The 11,120-nt window shown below is 31.1% G+C and overlaps 1 protein-coding gene across 2 annotated transcripts; it reads left to right on the top strand.

Moving 5' to 3' along the window:
• The first annotated feature begins 6,434 nt into the window (after positions 1-6,434).
• LOC108849673 (cysteine-rich receptor-like protein kinase 15) lies at positions 6,435-9,703 on the top strand. Of its 2 annotated transcripts, XM_018623263.2 has the most exons (7): positions 6,435-7,261; positions 7,402-7,539; positions 7,647-7,765; positions 8,398-8,608; positions 8,696-8,933; positions 9,029-9,179; positions 9,297-9,703. In XM_018623263.2, exons 1-7 carry the CDS (start codon positions 6,454-6,456, stop codon positions 9,603-9,605), a joined length of 1,974 nt encoding a protein of 657 aa, XP_018478765.2. In that variant the 5' UTR covers positions 6,435-6,453; the 3' UTR covers positions 9,606-9,703. The 2 variants fall into 2 exon arrangements, with proteins under 2 accessions (XP_018478765.2, XP_056853377.1); XM_056997397.1 differs by lacking the exon at positions 9,297-9,703 and having other exon boundaries at positions 9,066-9,175.
• The last annotated feature ends 1,417 nt before the right edge of the window (positions 9,704-11,120 follow it).

Here is an 11,120-nt window from a genome sequence, read left to right as displayed (position 1 = left end):
ATCACTATTTTTATTTTCATTTAAAATTTTTTATATATTAGTTATAATTTGTTAAACATTTCTTTGTTTCATTTGAAAATTCTTACATATTAGTTATAATTTGTTAAACATTTCTTTGTACACTATATTCATTATATAGAAATAAATTTTAAAATTCACCCAATATTCTTTTTTCAGTTATATAAAACTAAGAATTTTAATTGATTAATATTTAGTTATATATTCTATGTTTCTTAACTTTTATTAAAAGATTTTTTCAAATAATATCATAATATATATAGAAGTTATCTTTTTATTTTAAAATGTATTTTTAGATTTTGGATAATTCTTACTATTATTAATTTAATTTAATTATCTAATCAAATAAATTAAATTTCGTTTTTATTTTTAAATTATTTATATATTTTATTCATTAAGGTTAGTATCGATATTAACCGCTCTAACTTTTAACGTGAGAGCTCAGTTGCGAAAAATCACTTAGTAATTAAATGTTTCGTCGGTGGAAGCGATCCTAAATATTTTATAATTACTTATTCATATATGTATTACTAATTAAAAGACTATAATAATAAATTATTATTTTAATTTTCATTTGAAAATTATTAAATATTAATCATAATTTAATAAAAATTTCTTTGTACACTATATTCATTATATAGAAATAAATCTTAAAATTCACTCAATATTCTCTTTTTCAATTATATAAAGTTAAGAATTTTACTTGATTAATATTTAGTTATATATTTTATGTTTTCTTAACTTTTTATTAAAAGATTTTTTTCAGATAACAACATAATATATATAGAAATTATCTTTTTATTTTAAAATATATTTTTAGATTTTGGATAGTTCTTACTATAATTAATTATAACCAATTATCTAATCAAATAAATTAAATTTTTTATTATTATAATTATTTTACTTATTAACGATTATAATATTTTTACAATAAGTAGTAATTAGGTGTTTCGTCCGTGGAAGTGGGGCTAAATATTTTATAATTAGTTTTTTAATATATGTATTACTAACTAAAAGACTATAATGATAAATCACTATTTTTAATTTCATTAGAAAATTCTTATATATTAGTTATAATTTGTTAAACATTTCTTTGTTTCATTTGTAAATTCTTACATATTAGTTATAATTTGTTAAATATTTCTTTGTACACTATATTCATTATATAGAAATAAATTTTAAAATTCACTCAATATTCTTTTTCAGTTATATAAAACTAAGAATTTTACTTGTTTAATATTTAGTTATATATTCTATTTTTCTTAACTTTTATTAAAAGATTTTTCAAATAATATCATAATATATATAGAAGTTATCTTTTTATTTTAAAATATATTTTTAGATTTTGGATAATTCTTACTATTATTAATTTTAATTAATTATCTAATCAAATAAATTAAATTTCGTTTTTATTTTTGAATTATTTATATATTTTATTCATTAAGGGTAGTATCGATATTAACTGCTCTAACTTTTAACGTGAGTGCTCTGTTGCAAAAAATCATTTCGCAAATAATAGTATATATATATATATATATTGGGCTGAGAGATGGAAACTTTTGACCCACCATAAAATTTGTATTGTTTTTCGTTTCACCACTCTTCACAAAACTTTCATTTAACATATATTATTTTCATTTTTCTATAAAAAAATGCTTGACCTAGATGTTCGAATATTCATTCGGATTTAATTGGATTTATGGTTCAGGTTCCTAGGCCCATTCAAGTTTTATAAGTATATTTTTTCTCTCGGGTTCAATAAATTTTATCTTTGTATAAGATTCATTTTGAATCGAAATTTATTTTGGATTTGTTATTAAGATAATTTTATATATAAATATGAAACTGAATATTTTTATTTATTTAGGTTTTAAATACTATTTTTATGTATCAATTTGGATATTTAGATTCAACTTTTAGATTATTTTGGTTTGAATATCTGTTCGAATCCATGGTAGATTTGGATAATACATATAATCTAAAATATCATCATATATGATTCATTCAAATATTTTTTTTAAGATATAAGTCTATTTAGGGTTCATTTGAAATTCAGATACATATGTTTAGACTTAAACAATATTATATCATTGTTTATTCAAACATTAAAAATCATATATAGACCTAATGTGATTGCGAGGGAAAAAGATATATTTCGGTCGTACTTTTTCATACCCAAACAAATGATTTTGTTTAAGTACGAAATCTTTTTTTTTTTTTTTTTTTTTTTTTTTCAAGCAACCAACAATCTATTTGTGATATCATTCATTTAATCCCCAAAGAATGTCTCTATTTTTACTCTACGCTGCCACAGAGTGTTTTGTGTGTTTCTGAGAAGTAGGAATGATGTAAAGACACCATTCTCGGAATTACATTATCTTTGTTCAAGTCAACTCATCTTCATCTGTCATGTTACTCTTTAAGCTATTCAATACACTGAAGATCCCAGACGCCATTAGAGAAGACGAACCTCCTGAAAAGAAAACGTGAGTGAGATTGCTCACTTCAATCCAGCTACAACCTGGATTTTTTTGCAAGCCTTTCTCCTTCATCTCTCTCAACAACTTTGCAGCTTCGTTCTTCAGTCCTGCTTCCATGTAAAGATTAATCAACTGAACATAGTTACCACCTCTTTCCGGTTCCATCCTCAACAACTTCTCAGCAGACAATATCCCAAGCTCTACATTGTGATGGGTTCTTGACGCAGATAAGAGGCAGAGCCATGTACTACTGTCTGGCTCAATAGGCATTGCTTTTATGAAACTGTAAGCTTCTTCTAGGTGACCTGCACGTCCAAGAAGATCCACCATATTTGCATAATGCTCAATTTTTGGTTCGATTCCATAGTCTTGTTTCATGATCTCAAAAATGTTTTTACCCTCCTGCACAAAACCGGAATGACTGCAAGCTGAAATCAGAGACAGGAACGTCACATCATCTGGCGACTCTCCTGCCTTCTTCATCTCATCGAACAGACTCAATGCTCTATGACAATCTCCATGGGATCCATAACCATATATCATTAGGTTCCAAAACCCTAATTTTCCCCTCTTCTCTCTTCAACCTCCCTCCAGCCGCTTTGCTTGTTCCGGCCAACCTCCGGTGGCTTCCTAGCTCCGGCGTTGTGCCTTTTTAATCCTTCTCACACTTTTTGCTTTTTGTTTCTCTGGATTTATTTCTAGTTATTTTATTTTTTTTGCCTTTGTTCTATGAGTATGTTTTCTCTTTGGAATTCTGATGGATCTATTTAGAGATCTCTTGGTATTGTCTCTCTTGCTTCAGTCTCATATGCTCTCTGGTATTACACTGGCCTCTCGATGGTGTTGATGGATTCGTGGATTGTTGGGTTTGTGATGTGCGTATGGTGTTTCTCTTGCGTTGATGGATCTGAGCATTCACAAGGTTGGTCGTGGATGGCATCTGTAGCATGTGGCAGATAACTGCGAGTCGGCTTTGTTCCGGATTGGAAGTTTTACGGTAGGTTGCTGAATTTGAAGATCGACGGTGTGCTCTTCTTATTGGATACCCAACAAGCTATGCTTTGCAATGTTAAGTTGTTATCCAAGTGGTGAAGATGGTAGAAAACAGACAGCTATGTTTGGTTTATCCTCAAGCTGTTTATCATCTTTACGTTTTAAGCACTTTTGTTTCACTTATCTGCTTTGCTTTCTTTAGAACTTAATCATTTACCATAGCCCCTAGTGGTGTGCGTGGATCTGTTTACTTTCTAATCTGTTGTGCTATCTGATGATACACATTATTGTAGACCAATTATTTGAAATAATAATGATTCTTCAGTGTTAAAAAAAAAAAGTACGAAATCATATCCGAACTGCATATTTATTTAAATATTTTACCCGAATTTTCAATGTAACACAAAAACCTACAAACGTTAGTGAAATGTTACACCATCTTTATCCCTAAAACCCACTTAAGGGTTTTTATAATTTTTTTTTGACTAATTAAAAAGAAATTAAAAAGCGCATCAATCGTGAACCGCCACATGTTGATAAGACCCACGAAAAGTGCAAAAAACAACCCACCAACATTATTACATACATTGAAAATATAAAATATGGATCTTTTAGAAACAGTTTTTTTTTAAACATAGATCATTTTAAAACGGAGAGAATATAAAATATTAACAGTTTTATTTTGTATTTATTTTTAACTTTTTAAATACAGTTAAATTCTCTTTTGTTTGACATGTGTAACTTGAGTACCTTCTCCTTCTTCCAACATTTCTTCATGTAGAGATTTTTTTTTTTGTAAAAAATGTAGAGATTTTCTACACTCTCTCTCTCATATTTTCTAATTATTTTTATTTATTTTTATTTCAAGTACCATGTGAGAATCCATTGCTGCGGATGCTCTAAGCTCTCTAAGCCTTTCTAAGTTGTAAACATTAAGTTACAAAAAAAAGTTGTAAACATTAGTGTATTATGGGCATTTTAATAAAATTTGAAATTTGCTTTAATTTGTCCATATATGCTCCGTTGACCCACAGACGCAGCTTGGAAGAGTTCTGGAAATATGGCCGGGCTTGGCTGGAACATCATTGATGGAAGCTCATCCCGCACTTTTTCTGCCCTGGAGTTGAATGTTCAATCCTCCCTGTGCTAGCAGAAAGTCTTGCAATGAGAGAAACTGTGCTCAAATGCATTGAGTTGGGTTTGGTTTCTGTCTGCTTTGAATCTGACTCATCTCAGCTGATTAATGCCATAAATGAAGAGAAGATACCGTTGGAAGTGTATGGGTTTGTCTCGGACTCTCGGACATTATCCTTCTATCCCTTAGTTTCACCTCTGTTTCTTTTTATTGGACAAGCCGTGATGTTAATGCGGTTGCTGATAAAGTGGCAAAACAATGTTTGGTAGTTGCTGAGACCTTTATGGCTGCGAACTAACCTTTTCGAATGAATGAATGCTAGTTATGTTTCAAAAAAAAAAAGGCTCGGTTGACCCCAACTGTCAGCTGCTTTGATACCGTGCATATTACTTTTTTGAAGAAAGGGTTTTCTTAATTTACCGTGCAGATTGCTCTACGTTAAAGTTGGTTTCGTCGAAATTTCTCTGTATTTATTATCTGTAAAATTTGGAGGCAATGAGATAACAAAAGAAAGGAGACTTGGTAACAAAAGTACTAAAGAGGTAGGAATATGAAGGAGCAGTAAGTCTTTGTGTTTTGTCTTTACTTCGTCTTCAGTTGACGAAATTTCCATTTTCTCAGCGAGAATCATTATACCTATTTAGTATGTTTATTTTGTTGGTTCCAAATGTGAAGTGTGGTATCATCTCTGCGTAGGAGATTGTATAACGTGTTTTCTGGGTGCTATATCTGCTGAAAGTCACCCAATAGGAATTGCATGGGTCAAGGACAACTTGCAATTAAAGTTTAATTGATACATGCTTGATGTTCTACCCCAAACAACATATGTATGATCTTGAAAACTATCAAATTTCAAGAAAAAAATTACTTTGAGCAAAACATCCCTGATGAAGACATGTATATGATATATACTACTCTCTCCGTTTTCTTTTATAAGTCGTTTTAGAGGAAATTTTTTGTTCCAAATTATATGACGTTTAAATTATATGACGTTTTCGGTTTTTTATGTAAAATTTATTAACAGTTAATGTTGTATGACCAATGATAATACGTCTTCTATTTTTCTTTGGTTGATTTGTGGTTATGTAAATAATTAATGATGTTTTTGTCTAAAAAATATAAGAATTTTTTTTTTTTAATATATGTGTAAGATTCTAAAACGACTTATAAAAGAAAACAGAGGGAATACTCTACACTTTTACATTATTATAGAAAAAATGGATTTTTCTCATCTGAGAATTTTTTTTAAATGAAAAAGTCTCATATCAGAAAATTTTCCTTTTTAGGTTTTAACTATATAAAATTTATATATCTGTGTAATGATTGATACTTAAGAAAATGAGTTTAACCTACTTAATAAGACTATTCTATGAATTTTTTTTCTGGACAAAATTCTAAAACCTTTTCCGAAAGAGAATTTCTTCTAAAATGCTCGAGTGCTTCTCATCTAAGCACACTATATATTTAGCATTTTAAATTTAGAATCGATATTGTTTTACTATAATATCCAGATTTTATACTACACTTATGACTTATCTAAGAAGATTTCGTTGTGGTAGTCATAAAAATGATCAAACTTTTCGGTTTCGGCTTATTAGTAAATGATATTTGATTATTGGCAACATGAAAATTTATTAAAAATCAAGTTAATAATACAGCATGACCTTTTCCCACTTTTGTAAAACTATTATTTTTATTGTTTAACTTATGGCGTTTACTTTACTCTTACCTTCATTGACTTTTGGTCGTCGTCACAAACCAAGAGAGGGTTCATTTTATAAATGGGACCTTCATATAGTCTGAACCTCATATCGGGTAAATCGAGCCATGTCTTCTCAAGCCTCTTTCATCCTCATTTTCCTTTTCTCCTTCCTCACTACTAGCTTCCGAACTACTGCTGAAAGTCCCTCCTTCGTACACCATCTTTGTCGGAACACGACAAGGTATTCAGCGAACAGCATTTACTCCACCAATCTCAAAACACTTTGGTCCTCTCTCTCTTCCGCCAACGCCTCATACTCCACCGGATTCCAAAACGCCACGGCCGGACAAGCCCCAAACCTGGTCACCGGGCTTTTCCTCTGCCGGGGAGACGTCTCGCCGGAAGATTGTCGTGACTGCGTCTCCCTTTCCGTCAAAGACATCGCAGCCAAGTGCACGAATCAGAGAGAGGCCATTATCTATTACGATGAGTGTATGCTCAGATACTCTGACCAGAGCGTTTTCTCGAACCTCACAGTCGCTGACGGGTTTTTGATGTATAACGATTACGAAACCGCACCTAAGGATGTAGACCTGTTCAAAAAACTGGCGTTGACCACAATGACGGAAGCTGCCTTTGAAGCGGCGAACAGTTCTCGATATTTCTTAACGAGAAAGGCCAAGGCGATCGACTTCAAGGATTTGTACTTCCTGGTTCAGTGCACTCCTGATCTGACAAGAGATGACTGTTTGTTCTGTCTACTAGAATCCATAAACGGTTTGCATTTTGAAAATATTGGGTCGAGGCTTCTTTTTCCTAGCTGTAACTCTAGGTACGAAAATTACAAGTTCTACAACGAAACCGAAGTTAATACAACTACAACTATCCTGCCTTCTCCACCACCCCTAGCTGCGTCTACTACTCCACGACCTAGTTAAGTCTTTCTTTTTTACTTTGTTTCTTTTGCCCTCATTTCTTGAAATAAGCAAATACAATTAGAGATTATTTATTTAGTTATTTATTTTCTCCTTGTGATATGATTTTTATATTAAACAATGGTCTTCTAAACGCAGGGAAAGGTGGAAATTCAAAAGTGTTAGCCATAGCCATCCTTGTGGCTATTATAATGGCTTTGCTACTTTCCATAGCTGGTTATTGTTTCCTTGCAAAGAGGAAAAAGAAGACTTCTGATAATGCACCAACCTTTTATGGTTAAGATTTGAATGAGTAAAAATCTTAATTGGGTTTGATTAGTGATTACTGTCACTGATCAGTCTCTTTTCTCTTACTGATTACTACAATTTTTATTTTGCACCAGGAGATGATTTAACAACGGTAGACTCGCTGCAACTTGATTATAGAACAATTCAAGCTGCAACAAATGATTATTCAGAAAATAATAAGATTGGGCAAGGTGGATTTGGCGAGGTTTACAAGGTATAATCGGTGATGTAAGCAGGTTTTTTGGACCTAAATCTATGTTGGATAATAGTTTTTTTATTTAAGTTTGGTCATATAAATTATGATTTTATATTTATGATAATATTCATATTTTGTCAAAATATAATTTCTGTAATGATAAAAATATATTATATCTTAAAAATAAAATAATATTAAATATAAGATAATAAAAATAACATTTAAATATATCTATAAATATAATAAATGAAACTATATTTTAAATTTATACACTAGATGTAGAAAATGTTATTATATAAAGTGCGGTAAAAATACTTGATGAAATATATTTGAATAAAATCACCAAAAACAAAAAGAAGAGTAAAACATAAATTTAATTTTGGATAACAGATGAATTTGTAACTAATAAAATAAAAAATAACTGAAATATATTCTTTAAAAGATGTTTTTGTACAAATTATTACCGTCTAGTGTAACTAATATACTAAATTATAAACTTAAATACGCTTATTTTTCTATGCCTAAGGTACCGCTCTGGGTACTATCACTACTAGTATATACTGTTAACTGCACCTCAAGCTGTGTATTTCTCTGAAATTTTGTGCCAACCCATTTAAATAATTGGGGGAATGGTTATATAAATTGGATAGGGTACATTTTTGAATGGGACTGAAGTTGCTGTAAAGAGACTGTCAAAATCATCAGGCCAAGGTGAAACAGAGTTCAAAAACGAGGTTGTTGTTGTTGCAAAGCTTCAGCACAGAAATTTGGTAAAGCTTATGGGGTTTTCTCTAGAACGAGAAGAAAGGATATTAGTCTACGAATATGTGCCCAACAAAAGCCTTGACTACTTCCTCTTCGGTCAGTTGCATTTATTGTTTGTGAATTTTTAGACTTTTTTGAAAAAATGGGGTTACTAATGTTTAAATTTACCATGTACACACATAGACTCTACAAAGAAGGGTCAGCTATACTGGACACGGCGATACAAGATCGTTGAAGGGATTACTAGAGGGATGCTATATCTTCATCAAGATTCACGGCTCACAATCATACACCGTGACCTCAAAACAAGCAATATTCTTCTGGATGGAGATATGAATCCAAAAATTGCTGATTTTGGAATGGCAAGGATCTTTGGAATGGAGCAAACTCAGGAAAACACAAACAGAATTGTCGGTACCCAGTAAGTCATCATATATTTTACTTCTCATATTTAAGTTGAAGTTTGTAGAACATGATGTTGTCAATATATATACTAAATTTTGGTGAGGATTTCAGCGGTTATATGTCTCCCGAATATGTTATCCATGGCCAGTTCTCAATGAAATCCGATGTCTATAGCTTCGGAGTGTTAGTTCTTGAGATTATAACTGGTAGGAAAAATAGTAGCTTCTATGAGAGAGACGGTGCACATAACTTGGTCACATATGTAAGTTGAGGCAATCAATTTTTCTATATATCATTTTGGTTTAACATAATATACTTTTATATTACCTCTTACAATAAGCAACGATTGCAACAATTAATTGGTTGATTGATATTATAGGCTTGGAGACTCTGGAATAACAAAACAGAGTTAGACCTTGTGGATCCAGTAATAGTAGATAATTGTCAGATGAGTGAAGTGGTTCGATGCATCCATATTGGTCTTTTATGTGTTCAAGAAGATCCTATAGAGCGTCCGACCTTTTCAACCATTTTGATGATGCTCACTAGTAACAGTGTGATTTTATCAGTGCCTCAACAACCAGGGTTTGTCATTCAGACTAAACCGAAAAAAGATCTGCCTGATTCGAATCAATCTACGATGACCAAGTCTGGTATAAGGTCTGTTGGTGATGCATCTGGTCACTGACTAATTGGTATTTATTGAAAGCACGTGTTGTTTTTGGTTGACAAAAAGTTCAAAACTTGTTTCAGCGATCTTTAATCCGGTACGTACTACGTAGTAGTTTCGTTTCGATTTGGTTTTATTATAGTTTTACAAAATCAAAATTTATGTGATTTCTCTCGTATTTTAAATTTGGTTGAGTGGCATTCGCCACCAATAATAAACACAATTCATACTCGCATCTAATAATGAATTAAATATCTTATCACCTTCAGGAATAAACCTTTAGCATTAGATTCACGTGAAAACAAAGGGATTCAGAGAAGGCGCTTTACTAACATTCGTACCTATCACTCGTTGTGTTCATAATTTAATAAGATCCGTCTTTCAACCTTTCTCTAGCTAGCATTCGACTATGTTATGTTAATAGTATATTTGGTCACGATTGCATATATGATAAAAATGGGACATAATCGGTGAAAAGCTTTAATTAGTAAAAGCTAGACGCAAAGAACAGATAACCAAGTAAGCTGTAACTTTCACGTGCTACGTAGCATCATTATTGTCCAATAGTAATTTGTTTTTCCTTTTGTCGGGAAACGATTCTGTAATCTTATGAAGTAATAAATTTTCAACAGTTTGATTCTATAGTAGAGATTATATGCAACACTGGTCCAAGAGACAAACAATCTTTGGGAACTAAATCTTCCAACATTTTTACCAAGTTATTTAGCTTTTCTTTTGATGAGCATGGACTTGTAACAAAGTTTAGGTTCAGCTAGGATCCTAGGACGGAGATATTTTCAATATATATATTGCAAGCAATAGTTTGCACATATTAAATCAAGCAATAGCTTGTACATATTTTCCTTATGTTTTCATATTATAATTTAGAGCAATTGCGTCGGATATACAAGTAAGAAAGAATATTTAGGAAGCCGGTAAAATGCTTTTCGTCCACAGTGTTTGGGCAGATAGTTTTACAGAAATACTCTATAGATAGTATCTTCCTAAACTATATCAAAATATGCGTACATGACACATTCGTAAATTCCCAGGCTCGGGTTTCGCAACATACTTAAATTAAAAATTTCCTACTACCACACCTAATTAACTTTCGTTTTATGTATATTGAGCTAAATAGCTCTATAATTTAATACATATTAAATCATATTGTATTACTGAATTAGTAAAATAGATGTCAAAAGATTACAATATTTTAGTGTATATATCATAAACCTTACCGCCATCTCCAGACTCTAGTCATCTCCAAAAGACCACTTCAAAATCTTTTTGCCTTTGAAGCTTTTAAAATTAAGCATAAATCTTATTAATCCTTTTAAAAAGGTAATAGTAATACACTAATAAATAAACAAAAGTTTTTAACATTTACACCAAAAATAAAAATAAACAAAAGTTCGACACGTAACATGAGAGTTGGTTTTGTAATTTAATATAGTTTTATTTATTTGGTCAGCAAATAATTCTTCTATTTGTAATATAAACACACACCAAAGGAGAAAATTTCACACTCACACA

Source organism: Raphanus sativus, unplaced genomic scaffold, assembly GCF_000801105.2.
Source record: "Raphanus sativus cultivar WK10039 unplaced genomic scaffold, ASM80110v3 Scaffold0628, whole genome shotgun sequence".
Classification (NCBI taxonomy): Eukaryota; Viridiplantae; Streptophyta; class Magnoliopsida; order Brassicales; family Brassicaceae; genus Raphanus; species Raphanus sativus.
The sequence above is the reverse complement of the archived record's forward strand: the minus strand, read 5'-3'. Positions and strand labels throughout refer to the sequence as shown.